The sequence below is a fragment of the Peromyscus maniculatus genome, chromosome 11 (assembly GCF_049852395.1).
Source record: "Peromyscus maniculatus bairdii isolate BWxNUB_F1_BW_parent chromosome 11, HU_Pman_BW_mat_3.1, whole genome shotgun sequence".
In the NCBI taxonomy this organism is placed as follows: domain Eukaryota; kingdom Metazoa; phylum Chordata; class Mammalia; order Rodentia; family Cricetidae; genus Peromyscus; species Peromyscus maniculatus.
Window position 1 is genome coordinate 80437748 of NC_134862.1, and position 18856 is coordinate 80456603.

At 52.0% G+C, this 18856-nt stretch overlaps 1 protein-coding gene across 4 annotated transcripts; it reads left to right on the plus strand.

Annotated features, from left to right (window-relative positions):
• The first annotated feature begins 276 nt into the window (after positions 1–276).
• On the plus strand, positions 277–18376 carry Nectin4 (nectin cell adhesion molecule 4). 4 transcript variants are annotated; one of them, XM_006990613.4, is made up of 9 exons: positions 277–664; positions 10467–10826; positions 12160–12450; positions 13487–13607; positions 14696–14844; positions 15106–15259; positions 15648–15723; positions 16157–16231; positions 16629–18376. In XM_006990613.4, the coding sequence occupies exons 1-9, from the start codon at positions 589–591 to the stop codon at positions 16851–16853; spliced, it is 1527 nt and encodes a 508-aa protein (XP_006990675.1). In that variant the 5' UTR covers positions 277–588; the 3' UTR covers positions 16854–18376. The 4 variants fall into 4 exon arrangements, with proteins under 4 accessions (XP_006990675.1, XP_006990676.1, XP_042114533.1 ...); XM_042258599.2 differs by having other exon boundaries at positions 319–664; positions 15103–15259; XM_006990614.4 differs by lacking the exon at positions 16157–16231.
• Positions 18377–18856: the final 480 nt, after the last annotated feature.

Here is an 18856-nt window from a genome sequence, read left to right on the forward strand (position 1 = left end):
ACCTGGCTGGCATATAAGAGCGTTGGTTTCATTCTCACACACATCTGGTGCCTCCCTCTTTAAGACACCCAGGCCTCCTGTTCCACCCTCCTACTACCCCCCCCCCCACAGCGCCGTCCATACCCTCACAGGTAAAGCCCCTGTTGCAGATGAGATCCCACTACCCGCACCCAGATCCTTCCCTTCTTCCCTCCCTCCCTGGCGCCCATTAGCTAGCCCAGGCCGTGGGGGCGGTGGCTGCCGAGTCTCCTCTCTGTGCCAGGCCCGGCCCCCGGAGACGCACCTGTTCTGACCTGCTTAGCAGGTTCCCAGGTTTCTGCCTTCGTTGTTGGCCACGGCGTGGGAAGCAGCTCTGGGGGAGCTCAGGGCTCCCGATCACGGCTTCTTGGGGGTAGCCACGGCTGGGTGGGTAGAACTGGGGCCTGGGTCCCCTAGTGGAGACCCAAGTGGGATAGGCAGGTCCGTCAGTGCCTGGGGACTCCGTGACTTCCTGCCTTCTGGGTCAGAGCTTTACACAGCTCCAGAACCGGCTCCCAGGGAGAACTCCGTGGAACCTCAGAATCACTGGGCAGGTCTGCTTTCCGGCCAATGCCCCTGTCCCTGGGAGCCGAGATGTGGGGCCCTGAAGCCTGGCTGCTGCTGTTGTTCCTGGCATCGTTTACAGGTAGGACTTGCCCGAACCGTCGGGGCTCTTGCTTCTGAGCCCTACCTGGCAGAGACAGACACACAAATACACACACACACACACACACACACACACACACACACACACACACACACGCAAACTCACACAGGAACGCACCACATGCGCAAACCTACCCTTTCATTGGACTCTAGATGAAGAAGACCATCTCTTTTTCCCGGTCATTCCACTTGCCATTAGTGCCCCCAGAAGAAGCAATGTAGCTCTTTCTTCTTCAGTCCCCTCGGCCCCAAGGCCAAGCCATTGCATGTCTGCAGTCCCTAATTTAACTACCTCTGCTAAAGTCTTGCTTGCCAAAGCCTCTGTGGGGACACACACACAGACACACACACACACACACACACACACACACACACACACACACACACACACACACACGTATGCATCAGTGCAGGTGGGCTGAAAGGTGGAACCCAGGACCCTGCTCACTCCAGGGCTTCCTGAAGGCTTTGTGGCCTAGCACTCAGCTTCAGAACGGCCTCAACATTCACCAGGTGTAGGAAATCTGGTGTCTGGGGAGTAGTGGGCATTTCTGTCTCCTTCTCATCCCATGATAATATTCTGAGCAGCAGAATTGAGGTGCTCATTGAGGGATTACAGGAAAGCCAAGAAACTCCTCTTCCCCGGCCCCTCTCCTTCCCTGGCACACACACTAATGGGTGGAGAATAATGGTATGTGTTTCTTATATGATTAGGGGGGGGGGGGTTAGAAGGTAAAGGGCCTTCTAGATGGGGTATGGTCCACTTTTATTATTTATTATCTCCATTTCCTCTGTTGAATGCCTCTACAGTACTTATACTTTCTGCCTGCCTAATATATTCAGAATGTATACAAATTATCGGAATGTATCATTTTTGAGAGCGAGAGAATATGTACACAGTGAGGCCAAAGTAGGGTGCCATTGGCTGTTTCTGGGGAAGGAGTGACTGAGAACTCTTTTTCCTTAGAAAGGCAGGGCCCTGTCTGTGAAGCACAGCAGGATCCTCAGCCCAAGAAGCAGTAGCAAGGGACCGTGGGTTGTCCAGCAGCACTCGGTGACTCTCCCCGCCCCACCCCCATTCTCCGCTGAAGTTCAAGAGGAGAACAAGGCGTAGATGCCTGGCCTGGCGGGATTCAAGGTTGCCCTCACTCTGGCCTTGTAACAGAAGGGTCAGCGGTCCACTCTCGAATCTCAGGATGCTGAGCTCCAAGCTCTGCCACCTGGCCTTACCCCTAACCCCTGCTCTTAATTCCCATCTAGGGTATAGATAGCCCTTTTCACTTGTTTAAGAGAAGAGGGCGGGGCCTCCTGCTGGGCCGGGGAACCCAAGAGACACTTTCCTGTAGAATCTACCCACACCTGAAGAATGGAGTCATGCTGTCTCAGGACTCGGGGTAGGATCAAAGAGATCACTACTCCAGCTCCTTCATTTTACAGATGGGAAAACTAAGTAAGAGAAACAGGCAGGTGAGATCTGCAAGATTGCTCAGTGTGAGAAGCAGAACCAGGGTTATTGTCATGGTCACCTGACTCCTTGTTGAAAAGAGAAAAAAAAAAAAACAGCATAGTTGAGGGTATATGGTACTAGATGTTGGCAACACATTAGTAAGGATACCATTTCTGCCTTCCGTTTCCATGATGCGAAACTGTCCTTTCTAATAGAAGCCCAGAGAAGAGGGAAAGAACTGGCTGGAACACTACCCCAGCCTTCACCCAGGACTGAGAGAAGCTATGCTGAGGAGAAAGGATGTCTCCAGCATTGGCCAGGAAGCTAGTAACTACTCCGATGTCGCTGTACTTCGGCCTGCACAGAGATGAAGGCCATTCCCAGGGACCCCTGGAAACTTGGACTACAGGGGGCCAGAGCCCAAGGACTAGATAGTCCCCATCACCTCCATCCATTCTGGCTCCCCTGTGTGTATGCATAGGCATCCCCTTAAAGGCCCTAGGAACCTAGACAAAATTTATGTCTCTCAGTGCCCCACAAATTTGGAAATCAGGAGCCTTGAGCTGTGATCCCATTTCTTCCATTAATTTGTTAGGTACTTTTGAACAGCTAAGATACTCTACTTCAGGAGGCCAAGAAGGACTGGATGGTCTCTGCAGACCTCTTGACCCTGAACTACTAGGCTTCTGTGATTGACTGTCCAGCTCCTGGCTTGAAGGGGAGTGTTTGTGGAAGAACTGATCAGTCTCCCTGTGGCCTAGAGGACCCTTCCCAAAGACGCAGCCTTCCTGGCCCAATTGCAAAGTGACACCTGCCCCCCAACTCCAGGGCCATTAGAGCACCGAGCCCTAGGGCCCTGCCCCACCCCTGACAGGGAGAGGAGCCCAGGCTTGGGAGGCGCCTCCAACACCACAGCTCTTTGTTTCTCCTTAATGGGATGAGTTTCCGGGTGAGGTCCCATCCCCCCCCCCCCCCCATCTCTTGCCCCGGGGCTGAGGGGCCTGAATCTGCAAACTACTTTCCAATAGGATCCCGGTGTCTAACTCTTTGGGTCCTGCAGGACCTGGGCATAAGCTGTTGTGTGTGAGTCTTCTGAAGGTTAGGATCAACTTTTTGCTGAAATTAATTTCCTAGAAAGGGAGGGGCCCCATCCCTGCTTTTCTACTCCCGATGACAGAGGTGGGCAGGCCCTTTCCTGTAGGACCTACCCAAACCCAGAGAAGCCAGAAAGGGAGGTTTGCCTCCCCGCCCAAGTGTGGAGAGCTAGGAGAATCCCAGGGAAGCCCTTGGCCCCGGTGACCCTGGTTCCGTCCGGGTGTTTTCTAGTGACGCAGCCGGAGTGGCGAGACCCCAGCTCCAGAGCCGGCAGTGAGGAGTTTCGTGGGCACAGCCCGCTCTTCTAGAGCATAGCCTCAGAATCTGGGGGTCCTCAGGCAAAGCGAAGGGGTGCGAGCCACTGAGGGGAAGCAAGCCTGGAAGGAGAGAATGCCTGCATAACCTAGTCTCCAAAACTTACCCTGGCAGGGAAGGGATGGAAATGAAAAGTGGGAAACTGAGTCAGGAGCACAGAGAACAGAGGAACTTTGGGGTCTAGAACTGGGAACAGAATCTAAAGCAATTGCATTTTAAGTGGGGAGTCACCCACCTGTTTTCCGGAGGAGAATGGGGGCACAATTCTTTCACTGGAACAGGCACCAACATGGCGTCTGTGGCCTGAGGAGCCGTTCCCATGGCTTTCTGTGCCAACCCCACCCCCAACACATCTCTCTAAAACTGTTCTGAAGGCTAAGGTTGGGGCTGTGATGTGAAATGAGGCAGAGCTAGCCACAATGGAGGAGGGGGTGGGCAGCATTGGGGGGGGGGGGAGACTAGATCTCAGGAGTTTGAGAGAAGTTGAATTCTAGGTCTCCCACCCACAGTGGTGACTCAGCAGGGCTCAGACTCTGGCTCCGGGGGGTTTAGGGGACTTATCTGTGCTGAGAGCTGTGTCTAAGGCAGAGCTGACTGCCTCATGAACTGCCCTCCCCATGGTTCTTCTTTTCCCTGTTACTTCTGTGGCTCCCCTCCCTAGACACTAATCTGTGGGTGGGCGCTTTGCCCAGCTTGGGAAGCTCTCGTTAAGCTGGGGGGCTTAGGAAAAGTGAGGGGTAAGCGAGAGAGGTGGGTGAAGGTGGAGGGAAAGGTTTTGGTTTCCAAAGTTCTCAATTCCAAGGCCAAGGTTACAGGCACGGGAAGGACCAAAATGGTTCTGCTTTGTTTGCATCACCTGTCCTGGGTGGATGGAGGTCTATAGACACTTCCTTCTCCTGTCTTTTCTTCCCTCAAGCTAGCACATCTACGCCAGCCTTCTCTGGTGAAGCTGGTGAAGGGAGGCAAGAGTTAACAAAAAAGAATGAGACCCTAGACAGCTTGGACCCCTCCCCCTTGCCCCAGGCAGATTCCCGTCCCCTTCTCCCCCCCCCCCCCAAGCTGCTTCCCACCAAACCTGCACCAGACAGCCCTTACCCCAGGCCTAGAGCCAGAGCTGGTTTTTCTGGTGGTGGCAAGCAACAAAACCCTGACAGAGATTCCCAGGGAAGAATCTATGCTTGGGGGGCCAGAAGTACTGGGGGGCCCAGGGGTGTGGCCAGAGGGGGTAGAAAGGGTGGGAGTCCTTTTGTAGGAACCCAAAGAGCAAGAGAGAGGGAGCCTTTGTTTTGTTTGTCAGGGAGGCTTGGTGGCAATTTCCCATCACCTGGAGGGACAGTGACCTCATCTCTGGTTACCTCCACCTTGCACCTGAGATGAATCTGCCCTGAAGTCTTGGGGTGAGATGGGGAGAGAAGCCAGGGGCAACATTCGAATGGGCAAAAACCCAGAGCCACACACTGACCAAATGCAGCTGAGCCAGACATGCGGAAGCCAAGATAAACGACATCAAAATATTTACTATGTGTGCGGAGTTCCGCAGATGGGAATGTGGACTGTGTGTTCAGAGAGTGAGATTTATATGTAATGGTGCATGCATATATGTATATATGTTCGTCTGCTAACACATAGCTCTTCCCTCTGGGTATAGAAAAGTTAGGATGTGTATTTCCCCGAAGAGAAATATGAACACATACATGTGTGAAACATGCAAGAAACATACAAGAAAATAGCTTCACATGCGCATGATAGAAAACTGGCCTAGCCCTCATTCAAAGATACCACAGACATTCAGACACAAAAGGCAGGCGGTTATCCCCTGTCACACCGACCCACCTCTGGGACCCCTATGTGTATATATCCTTTCATGCACCAGCAGAAGATGCTGATGGATAAAAGTCCCTCAAAAAGAAAAGATCTTGTTCTCAAATATGTTACTATGGCTGAGTATCTGCAAAGGCCAGCCTCAGTTTCCCCTTTTGAGCTCAAGAGGCCAAGCCTTATACAGAAAGGAAAGCTGGAGCCAAGGAACAGAGTAGGGTGTAGTCAGCTAGCCCAAGCCAGGAATGGAGGACCTGTCTGGGAGCGGGCGGGGTACACAAAGGGCAGGGCCCCAAAGAGGCCTGAGGGGGGCTGGCCAGGGGTGGGGGAGGCTGAGGGCAGGGATCCCGTCTGGCCAGTTGGGCCTGTTCTCTCCCTTGCGCAAGGTGGTGGTGGCTGTGGCTAGGCCTGCTGCTGTGTGGCAGCTTCTGAGTCACTAAGGCTCCTGACCAGCGTCCTGCTGGAGAGGAGAGGTGGGGAAGAGTCTGGAGGAGAGGAGTGCCCGAGAAGCTAGAGGCCACCAGCCTCAGCAAACACCATGCAGCAGCAGAAGGGTCTGTGGGGCTTGGCCTGGCTACTACATGCCCATAAGGTGACCTCACCAGGCAGGCGGTGTGTCTCCTTCAGTCTGGTGACATCATCATGCTGACGCCAGGCAGGCACTGGGTGGGGGAGAGGAGGAGACAATCCTGGCCTGCCCTGGCTTGGAAGCCTGGGTTCCCGGGTCCATTTAGCCCAGGACAAGGATACTTGGGCCCAAGTTCTCTTAACTCATCTCTTTATTTAGAAGATGAACTGAAGACCATTGGAAGTGGGGATGCCTCAGCCTGAGATACTTCTACTAAATAGTGGCTTTAGGACAGTGTGGGTTTCGTAGGAACAATTCCAAAGAAACTTTCCTGTTACATTGGGTTCCTCAGTCTGTTCAGTGTGCAAAATTGGGGCTTGTATCTTCAGAATGAGGATATTGGACTCATGGGTTAGGGACATTGAGGATGGAGACTCAGGCATGTGATGGGTACCAATTCTTTTTTTGATTTTTTTTTTTTTCTTCGAGACAGGGTTTCTCTGTATAGCTTTGGAGCCTGTCCTAGAACTTGCTCTGTAGACCAGGCTGGCCTCAAACTCAGAGATCCACCTGCCTCTGCCTCACAAGTGTTGGGATTAAAGGCGTGCACCACCATTGCCCGGCGGGTACCCAATTCTTACTGTGCCCTAAGGAGGTATTTTGGGGGATAGCATATATATGATTTGTGGTGGGGGCGGGGGCCAGTGTAGGGTTGAAGATGGAAATATACAGGCTTGAGAGATGGCAGTTAAGAGCACTTGTTCTTGCAGAGGACCTAGGTTCAATTCCCAGCACCCACATGGCAGTTAACAGCCACCTGTAACTCCAGTTCCAAGAAATCTGATGCTCTCTTCTAACTACATGGGCACCAGGCGCATAGTATACATATATGCAAGAAAACATTCATACACATAAAATAAAAATAAATAAAAAAGTAAAAATTTGCCGCACGGTGGTGGCGCATGCCTTTAATCCCAGCACTTGGGAGGCAGAGCCAGGCAGATCTCTGTGAGTTCGAGGCCAGCCTGGTCTACAGAGCGAGATCCAGGAAAGGCGCAAAGCTACACAGAGAAGCCCTGTATCGAAAAACCAAAAAAGTAAAAAGTAAAAATTTAAGGATGGAAATATGGGATCTGATAGTGTCACAAAGATAATCTTTGGAAGGATTCGTGTCTCCTAGAGGGGCAGGGCTTAGAGTCCCCGTGACCTGCACTCCACGTTATTGTGACTTAAATCTGTGTTAGTGTTTTGCAGCAGAGTGAGCTGGAGAGTCCATACCGCACCCCACCCCCATCCTTCTTTGACAACCTTGCTCCCTTTGGTGCTAGGAGGAGGTACCTGGGAGGGGTGCAAGTGGTTAGCTGGACTCCCAGGCTGGGCTGGGTGGGACCAATGTCAGCTTAGGCAGGTCAGGGCCCTGGTATCTGGCCCTGCAGGTCTGTCCCGTCCAGTCTGGGGCCCTCCCAACTCCCAGCAGCAGCAGCCTTCCCTCTGCTCCTTCTATCAGGGCCACAAAACCCATCCAGTTGTCTCAGCGGAACCCTCTGCCCTAGTCCAAGCTTCATTTCCTCACTACATGCTGCCCATCTCCATCCCCTTCCTCCTCTGTCTGGTCCAGAGACGCTCCCTTTGCCAGTGAATTCAGACAGCCAATTGATCTTACCCTAACCCAAGGTTGCCATGCCAACACTTCCCCGGCCTAGTCCATCTAAGGGACTGTGCATGCCTCTTGACTCTACTTTCTTTCTGCTGCCTATCTCTTTCATGCATCTGCTCATCCATTTGTATGTTCTTTTTGTTTTTGAGAGGTGGGGATTGAGACCTTGTCTCCCTGTTGCCCAGGATGGCCTTGAACCCAAGATCTTCTTGCCTGAGCCTCCCCAAGTGTTGGGATTAGAGGTATGGGCTACCATGCCTGGCTTCATTCATTCATTCATTCATTCATTCATTCATTTATTCAGCCAGTCAATAAACACTCATTCAAGGTCCAATTATGTGACAGGAAGGAGACCACATACCACTGACTGAGCATGAAATCAGAAACCATGTTTTTAATATGTGATACACGGCCCTGTTTTGACTCTTATGGAGCTCAACGCCTTGGGAAAGGAGAGCAGCAAGAAAATAGGAAGTCTAATCTATAGGCTAAAGTGCTATGATTGGAGTTAAAGCAGAATGCTAGGGAAGCCAGGGGCAGGGCACCCGAAGCTGCCTGAGGTGGGGCAGGGAGGGAGGGAGGGAGGACTCAGGAGGAAATGATGCCTAAGCAGAGTCCTGAGGCATGAGTAGGAGTTCTCCAGACAGTGATGAGTAGGAGCAACCAGACACTGGGAGGTGAACATTCCAGGCAGGGGTACAGTGTGAGCAAAGGAGACAGACAACAGGGTGTGGGGTACCGGTAAGAGGCAGGGGCCACAAAGAGTTGGATGTTCTAAGCTGGGGCCCTTGCCATCCCACTCTTCTGCCCTGGCCCAGCCCCTGGCCCTGGGTTTTGTTTATTTTTTTTTCATAACCATAGGCCTTTCCAGGCACAACCTCCTTTATAAGTTACTCGTCCCAGACATCCAGTTATCTTTGAGTCTTTCCTGTTTCTCACCTCTCTCTAGTCAGTAACCAACCCCCCCCCCCACACACACACACAATGTCCCTTTTATCTGCCCAGTACCACCTTGCCAGGGATGCGGCTATGGCTTCATGGTATCTACCTTAGTCTCCTTCCATGACCTGTTTTCTGGTCAGACTACATGTTGTCACCTGCTTTGTGCCACTTGCTGGCTAGGGAAGCTTTGGTGACTCTCCATTTCCTCTTGACCAAATTTGAATTCCTTTTCCTGGCAATGGGCAGTCTTGGGCTCTTTGGACCCACCCTACCCAGCTATATTTTCCACTGCTGCTCAACACACACACCCTACCTTAGGTTGGGTCCTCTTCTCTTTGCTTCCTGAACCAGCAGCCAGGCTCCCCACTTCCTTAGTGATTGCTTACCTTGACCTGTATCTATAATGCCTTTCTAGGTGCCCCAGGCCTCCTGATCCCACCCAACTCAAACATGAAGCCCTCCCTATGACTCCCACATCCCCCAAACAACCTAGGACAAGTCATCAAACACTAAACCAGAAACCCCCATTGCAAGTCAGGTGTGATGGTGCATCCAGAAATCCAAGCACTCTGGAGGCTAGGACAGGAGAACAGTGAGTTTGAAGTCAGCCTGGCAGGCTACATAGTTAGACACTGTCTTTAAAAGAAAGAGGAGGGGCTGGAGAGATGGCACAGTGGTTAAGAGCACTGGCTGCTCTTCCAGAGGAGCCAGGTTCAATTCCCAGCACCCACATGGCAGCTAGCAACTGTCTGTAACTCCAGTTCCCTGGGATCTGATGTCTTCACACCAATGCACATTAAATAAAGTTAAGTAAATTATAAAGAGAGGGGGGGGGACAGGAGGAGGACAGAGAGAGAGAGAGAGAGAGAGAGAGAGAGAGAGAGAGAGAGAAAAGAAATTATCATTGCATGATTCCACACCTGTCTATTAGTAGATCGATGATTGATAGATAGATAGATTGATAGATAGATAGATAGATAGATAGATAGATAGATAGATAGATAGATGTCTACCATTTGAATTTCTTCCTCCTAAACAGACCTTGGGTTCCATGAGGGCAGGAAATGGATCTTTATTTGCCAATAAGGTTATGTAATAGACAAATCTAATTTCAAAATTTCCAAATGCTTCATACAGCTGCTCATCGATTATCAAAACACCAGTCCTTCATCCCTGGTCCTGTGATTCTGGCTCAACCTTCTGACACAGTTGCTGTGTGCCTGCCCTGACCTCACCTCTCTAGGCCCCTGACCTGGGGGCCCTTTCTGGTCTTCAGTGACTTGCTGGTTCCTGCCCCTAAACCTCAGTTCATGCCATTCCTCCCACATGGAATACCTCCTTCTCTCTGGGAATCCAGGCCTCTCATCTTCAAGCCATGTGAAAAATGTTCCCAAGGGCCTGTCAGGATGGACCTTGGCCTCCCCAAATGTCCCATTCCAGGCACTAAACGTTCTCAACCTTTTCAGTTGCTCCTCATCGTTCTTTCCCAAAGCATTCACTTTTACTTTTACCCCACTTGGTAGATTGGGCCTCCTGTGAAATTCGTCCCTGGTTTCCTGGTTCTATGTGCAGAGAGAGATTCCATTTCCTGGAAGGTTGTGAGCTCCTTGAGGCCAGGAGCTATGTCTCTGGTCCTGTTAGGGTTTCTTTGCTCAAATAGAATCCTAGGCTGCAAAAGGGTGAGTCTTCCATAAATCATCTCTGTGGCCTTAGGCAAGCGGCTTCCCTCTGGATTTCAGCTTCCTTCTCTGTTACATGGCGATAATAACGCCTACCTCTTGGGAATGTTGTGTGGATCTAATGAGGTAATGGACTGAATGCGCTTCGCAAGCACAAACCGCTCCAGTTCCGGCTGCCTTTGCTGTCATTATCATTTTGATTGCGGTCCCTTGGTTCTGGCAACCCCCCTCAGCCTGACGGCTTTTGTCTGCCCCCTGCAGGCCGATGCCCCGCGGGTGAGCTGGAGACCTCGGACTTAGTGACAGTGGTGCTGGGCCAGGACGCAAAACTGCCCTGCTTCTACCGAGGGGATCCGGATGAGCAGGTGGGGCAAGTGGCATGGGCTCGGGTGGACCCAAACGAGGGCCCCCGGGAGCTGGCCCTACTGCACTCCAAATACGGGCTTCATGTGAGCCCCGCCTATGAGGACCGCGTGGAGCAACCACCGCCCCCACGAGACCCTCTGGACGGCTCCGTGCTCCTGCGCAACGCTGTGCAAGCTGATGAGGGCGAGTATGAGTGCCGAGTCAGCACCTTCCCGGCCGGCAGCTTCCAGGCACGGATGCGGCTCCGTGTTCTGGGTAAGTAGCGCCAGCTGGGCGTGATCAGGATGGGGGGGGGGGGTGGAGACAGGACGGGACTGCAGAGATGGATGGGCAGAGGCAGAACAGGCAGACATGAAAGATAAGGCCCCCGTAGGTGAGGGAGGATTACCCAGCCCCTCCCACCCAATCCATAAATTCTCTCCAAAAGCCGCCAAAGCTGGGGAATAATACATATTTTAGGAAGCTGTCCTTCTGACGGCCCGAATTTTACCCTGCACACCTTTGTCCTTCTGGAGCAGTATAGCATGGACTTACTCTTCTGAACAGCTTTTCAAAGAGCTGAAAACCTCTGCCAGACTCCACTTAAAGCCCCTCTTTTCCAAGCTGCCCTTTACTGATTCTACAAAAGACATCAACGCAAAGCCTTCTTCATCATCCTAAGCACTTTGGTTTTAAAATGCGGGAGTCCCAAATGTGGACATGAGGCCCAGCTGGGATGTGGCTGTATGTGAGCAGGGGGGTTAATACAGTCCTTAATTGGGCCTTCAGTGAATGTCGTCTAAGACCACATTCACGTTTTAAACCACTCCCTTCCACCCATGGGCAGAGGTGCTGGTCAAGTGGACCTATGGTTAAATTGTCTTTTCAATTTTGTGCTTGGGCTGTTTTGAAGCCAGAAGTAAAAACAAACACACAAATAAATTCTGCTTTGGGCTATTTTGAAGGTAAAAATAAGAGCCTTTATGGTTTTGCTTTGGGTAGAGATTAGTAACATAAGCCTTGGAGGGAACAAAACAACACAAAACTGAGTGTAAAAAAAAAGCTGGGCATACTGATACATATCTATACTTACGATGCTCCAGAAGCTGAGTCAGGAGGATGGAGAATTTGAGGCCAACACACACACCCCAAAACAAAATCTGTGACTCTAGGCTTTGTCACTTAAGAGCTGACGACCTGGAACAAATCAGTGAGTCTCCCTGAGCTTTGCTTTCCTCATCTGAAGAACAGGCATAATCATACCCACCTCACAAGTTTGTTAGTAGAATTAAATGAGATAATGTATGCAAAATATTTAGCATAATAGTTGACACGTAGTAAGTAGTGGTTATTATTGTTATTATTACACAGATAGTATCTAATTAGTTCTAAAACTATTTTTATTTTTTTTTAAATGACCTATGCTCATAGTAAAAAATTCTAATAGTGAAGAAAGATGTAAAGACACTTGAAGTTACACCACTGATCTGGCACTTTTATTGGTAAGATAAGAAAGGGGGACTGAAGTGTGCAACTGCGTAAGACTGAGAGAGGCCTCCTGACCACAACTGTGCGGCTCTTTCAACACACCCCTTCCCCCCATCCACAGTGCCTCCCCTGCCTTCACTGAATCCTGGCCCACCCCTGGAGGAGGGCCAAGGCCTGACACTGGCAGCCTCTTGCACCGCGGAGGGCAGCCCAGCTCCCAGTGTGACCTGGGACACCGAGGTCAAAGGCACACAGTCCAGCCGTTCCTTCAAGCACTCCCGCTCAGCAGCTGTCACTTCAGAATTTCACCTGGTGCCTAGCCGAAGCATGAATGGGCAGCCACTGACCTGTGTGGTGTCTCACCCTGGCCTGCTCCAGGACCAGAGAATCACCCTCACCCTCCAAGTGGCCTGTGAGTATTGGGATATAGGGGTAAGACATTCCTATGTACCCCTACGTTCTGAAAATAGTAATAAGACACTCGGACCCTGAACCACGCCAGGAGGGTCAGCCTGAGTCCGGGAGTCCACAGTCTAATCCAAAGACAGAAGACTTGGGGGCCACCCTAGATGTCCTGGGAAAATCACTGGGGTTTCTGTAAGCCTTTGTTTGTTTGGTTGGCTAGTGTTTTGTTTTGTTTTGAGACATGTTTTCCCTGTGTAGTCCTGAAACTAGTTCTGTAGATCAGACTGGCCTCAAACTCACAGAGATCCCTCTGCCTCTGCTGGGATTAAAGGCGTGTGCCATTGCCACCTGGTGTCTCTGTGAGCTTTATAGAAGAGACTGCCTTGTTTTTACAGTGTTGATGGGAGAATAAAATATAAATACAGAAGTGAAGGTGTTCGCAAAGTATACGGTTTAGGGTTTGGAGACGGGCTTGGGACAAGCCCCAATTCCACTATTTACCAACAGGTGTTTAATCTTGTTAGACTTCATTTTCTTCTGATGACTGTAATCATACCAACTTTACCCGGTTTTGATGAGAATTAGCATCCATGAATGCAAAGCATCTCACAGATTTTAAATCCTACAAGGGTTCAGTAAATGATAGTGTGTTCCCAGCATTAGACTTCAAGCCCAGACTACACTATCATCTGGCACAAAGGAGGAAATCAACAAATGTTTGTTAGAGAAATGGACAAACTGGTGGGTTGTCAGGCATTTAGTGAGCTCCTGCTCTGTGAGTAGTACTATGCTAAGACGCCACGGAAGATCCAGGAAGAGTGTGAAGCTCCATCACCTCAAGGGACATGCGGGCTCAAGGCACAGGTCAAGCAAAATAGAATGAGCTTGTGTGTGTGTGTGTGTGTGTGTGTGTGTGTGTGTGTGTGTGGCCAGGAGCTGTGGGTGAGGGTAAAGGGAGACTGTTCCAGCCGGGCAAGAGGGCCTTCAAAGAATCATGGCTTAAGGCCTCTTCCCATTCTTCCTCCTGCCTCCTCCCATTCCAGTCCTTGCAGAGGCCTCTGTGAGAGGCCTGGAGGACCAGAACTTGTGGCATGTTGGCCGAGAAGGAGCTACACTCAAGTGCCTGAGTGAAGGACAGCCCCCTCCCTCGTACAACTGGACACGGTAAGGGTCTATACTTGGAGAAAGGAAGGCCTAGCTTGGGACTATCATCCTTTTCTTTTATCATGTGCTAGGACCACATATTCTGAACCCTAGATAAGTTAGGGCATATGTTCAGACCAATATAAAAATATGCATAGTTGCTGGGTGGTGGTGGTGGTGGTGCACGCCTTTAATCCCAGCACTCAGGAGGCAGAGGCAGGTGGATCTTTGTGAGTTCAAGGCCAGCCTGGTCTACAGAGTGAAATCCAGGACAGGCACCAAAACTACACAGAGAAACCCTGTCTCAAAAAACCAAAAAAATCCATAGTCAGTAAATATTACTGGCTTGTTCTAGGGAATGTGTGGATGTGTGGTTACCCATAGGGAATACGTAGCTATCTTCTTGGCTTCCCCCCTCCAACTTTAAACTATGAAATATAACTTAGTAAATATTAATCTTTTACGTATTTGTGAGTGCTAAAAGCCCATGAGACAAAAAGACAGCGGACTATAACTACTGTTATACCAACGCTGCTTGTAACAATGTTGCCAGCACCTCAGAGACTCCCACCCACTTCCACCAGCTCTTTCAAGAGTCCAGAGCATTGGAAAGGGGTGGGTGGGACACCCATGTATGTGAGCCTATGATAGGCATGTTCTTACATGTGGACATGTGAATGACACATGTGGCCTTGTGCCTGGGGCTAGGTTTGTTTACTCCACCATGCAATATCATAGCTGTTGGAGCATGCAGTCACAGTTTCCAAGTACCTCTGAGCCCAGCTAGGAGTGGAGTGTCCTGTTGTGTGGACTTGGTAGCATGTATACCTGTTACCTGGTGCTGGATGACGTGATGCCTGTGGGAGCATGTGGGATGGCACGCGTGTGGATCTTCCCCAAGTGTGTGTGGGGGTGCCCGGGTCAGGCTGGGCGGCAGGGAGAAAGAGCCTCTGCCTAGACCTGCCTGGGGTAGGGAGGGGCACCGTGGGAACAGCCTGAGGCTCTGGATGACGTCATGGGGGAAGGGGATGAAGAGCTGCCTGGGCATGTTGGGTGGTGGCAGCCTTAGCCTGCCCCAGCCAGCACCCTTCAGCTTCCCTGTCCTTCAGGCTGGATGGACCTCTGCCGAGTGGGGTGCGAGCGAAAGGGGACACTCTGGGCTTCCCCCGCCTGGCTCCTGAGCACAGTGGCATCTACGTCTGCCATGTCAGCAACGAACTTTCTTCGAGGGATTCTCAGGTCACCGTGGAAGTTCTTGGTAAGCACAGTGGTTGGGGGGGACAAAGACAGGGATGCTGAGTTCAGAGCTGGGGGTGGGCAACAGGAAGCAAGACAGAGAAAGAAATGGGAAAGAATGTCTTGGGAGATGACGGATATTATATTTTGGAGAGAGTTAAGCTGAGTGGGTAGCTGTGGATGTGTTCTGTGAGGATACTCATTGGGTAGCAAGGGGATCTGGGGTGGCTCCCGAAAGGATCTGGGCACGTGCCTGCCTCAGACACTGGCCTGTCTCCAGCAGACCCTCAAGATCCAGGGAAGCAAGTGGACCTCGTGTCGGCCTCAGTGGTGGTGGTGGGTGTGATCGCTGCGCTCTTGTTCTGCCTCCTGGTGGTGGTGGTGGTCCTCATGTCGCGGTATCACCGGCGGAAAGCGCAGCAGATGACCCAGAAATAGTGAGTACTGGCTACACCGGGTGGGTGGACGCGAGCTGAGGACAGAGATGGGTGAAGCAGGAGGTGGACAGAGGAGAAAGGACACTGGGTCCCCGAGATGGGCAAAGTCTTTGGGGACGTGAGGAAAGCCCGGGACCTGGACCACAGCTGGATGAGGAGACATGTGCCAGAGAGAAGCACACATCCGCATTCCCCAGGTATCATCTACTCTGCACACTTCAGCGCTATATGGCACACCCACGCGTTGCAGCCACGCTGTCATCTGCAGCCACACACTCAGTGGCAGGCATACTTGGGCAGTCACCTTACACAGGTTCAGCCAGGCTAGGCTCACCTTAGGGGGCTGTCACACTGCTCTCAGTTCCTGACGAGAGGATGTCTTCCCCAGTGAGGAGGAGCTGACTCTGACCAGGGAGAACTCCATCCGGAGGCTGCATTCCCACCATTCGGACCCTAGGAGCCAGGTGTGTGCTAAGGTTGGGTGCATGCGTGGGGCGTGGGCACGCAGGGTTGCTTGGGTCTGGGCTCCTCTGTAGATAGGAGCATAGCCCCATGCCAGGGCTGGCTGCTTCCTCATAGCTGGAGCTGAGCTGAGGCTGGGATATTAGCTGGGGATGATGCTCTGGGGCTGCCAGGACTCCTCCTTGCAAGGCCCTCTAGCTCTGGGTTGGGGGGCTGCTCTGAGAATCCACCACCAGTGCTGGTTACAGGGTGGGTTTTGGGGGAGTCAGCGAGGGAAGGAGGATGTTTGTGTCAGAGACACGTGGACCTAGGGGTTGGGGGGGACAGGCGATCAGGGAGGAGGCCAAGGCTGGTGGAGCAAGAGAGAGGTGAAAAGGCTGAGGGGAGGAGGCTGAGCCCTCTTCTAACTCCTCCCCTGTGTCTGGGCCCCTGCAGCCGGAGGAGAGTGTAGGGCTGAGAGCCGAGGGCCACCCTGATAGTCTCAAGGACAACAGTAGCTGCTCTGTGATGGTGAGGCCCCCCGGCCCCACCGGTGTCCCCAACACTCTCCTCAGGCCCCTCTCCTGGCCCCGATGTGGTGTGACAGCAGCCCCCCAGCCCAGTCCCTGCATCTCATCCCTGGCTCACATGCAAGCCCCGCCCTCCGCCCCCCTGCCCCCCCCCCCCCCCCCCCGCTGCTATGCCTCTGTTCTCTGCCTCCCCGTCCCTATGTACAACACTTGCTCTTGCCCTCCCCACCCCCAAATTTCCAAGCCCCATGCCTCTGGGACAGCCGTTCCCCGTGCGTGCGTGCGTGCCTGCGTGCGTGCTTTACCTGACCTCGGACCCCATCACAACCCAGCCCTGCCCTACCGCGTCTGCCCGTTTGATCTTGACTCCCGACTTCGCCTCTGTCCTTGGTCTCCAGAGTGAAGAGCCAGAGGGCCGTAGCTACTCCACGCTGACCACAGTGAGGGAGATAGAAACACAGACAGAACTGCTGTCTCCAGGCTCTGGGAGGACAGACGACGAGGAGGATCAGGATGAAGGCATCAAACAGGCCATGAACCATTTTGTTCAGGAGAATGGGACCCTGAGGGCCAAACCCACAGGCAACGGCATCTACATCAACGGGCGAGGGCACCTGGTCTGACCCAGGTCGGCCTCCCTCCCCAGGCCTGGTTTCTTCTGCTTCCGTGGGGGATTTCAACTCTTCTAAGGGGAACCCTCCTCAAACGCCTGCATTTCTTTAGGAAGATACTTCCCAGCCCACTGACTGCTCCGCTTTGACCTCCACTCCTTCTGTTCATCAGGAGGACTCCACTGGTTGAGTGCCTCCCATCATTGTGTGTAGGTCATGTGTGTGTGTGTGTGTGTGTGTGTGTGTGTGTGTGTGTGTGTGTGTGTGTGTGTAAGCATTCATGGCACTCCATTGTATTTGCACAGAGGAGTGATTGTCCATGGTGCCTGGTGTGCATCGTGATGTCATGTTGAGAGTCCAAGTGAATGGTATGTGTGACTCGGGCTTCGTGGCTGTGTGCAGAGCATGGCCAGGGTGTGGCTTGCGAGCAGTTGTGTCTCATGTGTGACCTCTGCCTGCAGATGCAGGTATTTTCCTCCGACCCCAGAGCAGTATTAGTGATGCAGAGGTTGGAAGTGAGAGGTGGAGACTATGGGCCAGATCCAGGTGTGCGGGCATAGCTGGAACTCGAATCTGACCTCCAGAGTGGGGGAGCTGTGTTCCCCCACTCTGGGAGCAAGTGTGAAGCAGACATCCAGGGGTCTGTCAGAGGCTTGAACTGTTGCCGAAGCCCTCTGCCCTCTGGTGGCCTGTGTGCCTGCTGCATGTACATACCTTCTGTAAACCAACCTCCGAGGGAACCTCTGGAGTTCGGTTCAGACTCCCTCAGTAAGAGAAAAAGACACTTAAAAACAAACCAACAAAACCCTTTTTGAATTAGGAGCATGCTTTTTTACTGGGCTTGTTTAAGCAAGGACAACCCACATAGGCATTCAACAAGACTGTTGAGCAAACCCCACAGCAGGGGCTAATTCCTATGGTTCTGGAAAGTTCTCCTCCTAGGGCACTTTCACCCAAAGAGGCTCTGGAGAGGAAGTGGGCAGCTGCCGGAGTCTGGAACCAGTGATGTGAGATATAAACACTGGGAAAGGAGAATAGAAATGGGGTGCTTGGCTCCCGTGGCCCCTCAAACCTTCCCCTGGTTGTGTCTGCAGTTATGTGTGCCTTCACGGAGTTGGGACGTGGTGTCGAGGGCCCCGGGTTCAGTTGTGTAGAGGGCAGAGGGTAGCGAGGGAAGGTGGAAGTCCTGGTGAGGAGAAAGAGCTGCTGTGGGTGAAGGGTGTCAGTAGCTCCTTCCCCAGGGTCTCCTGAGTCATTAATTTGGGGGCTCTTCTGGCACTTACTATGTGTGGGGCCTGGGGTTAGATGTTTTTCTTTAGCCTGCTCAAACCTACTCAGCCAGAATACTGAGATTTAGTATCCAAACCCTGTGCGGCCTGACATCTGGTCTAAAGGAGAGGCTCTCATCCTATTCCCAAGCAACCTAGGACTTGTGGACCCCGAGGATCTGGGGTCCTAGTGTGTATATTTCATGTAAATATATGTATATTTGTACATAAAATGATATTCTGTTTTTAAATAAACAGATAAAACTTTTTCTGTGTGGTTCCTGTCTTGCCCCTTAAACTGGGTAAGTCACAAGTGCCATGCACTGAGTCTCAATGTCATCCTTCCTTTGCTCCCAGGCAGGGTGAGGACTCAGATACTTGCAGCTAAGAAGGGAGCAAATGGCTTTCAAAATACATTCAGCCATTTCTGAGTGCCCTCAGGTAGGAGAGTGTGGACAGGACCTTCTTCAGGGGAAGCCGGTCGGCCTTCGTCGGCCTTCGTTTGCAACGTGTTTCGAATTTGAGTGTACTGGAAACTTCCAGCAGCTGTGTGGGGTGGACAGCCATGCACTGTTTTACAGACAAAGAAACTGAAACCCCAAAAGCCAGCTGGTCTGTGTCCTCCCTTTGAAAGGTGTGGCAACTGAGCCTCAGTGAAGGAATGGGGCTTGACCAATATGACAGGGTCATCTGAGGCACCCTCCATCCTGAGTATATTCTGTACGGTCCGTTCCTGTCTTGCTCACC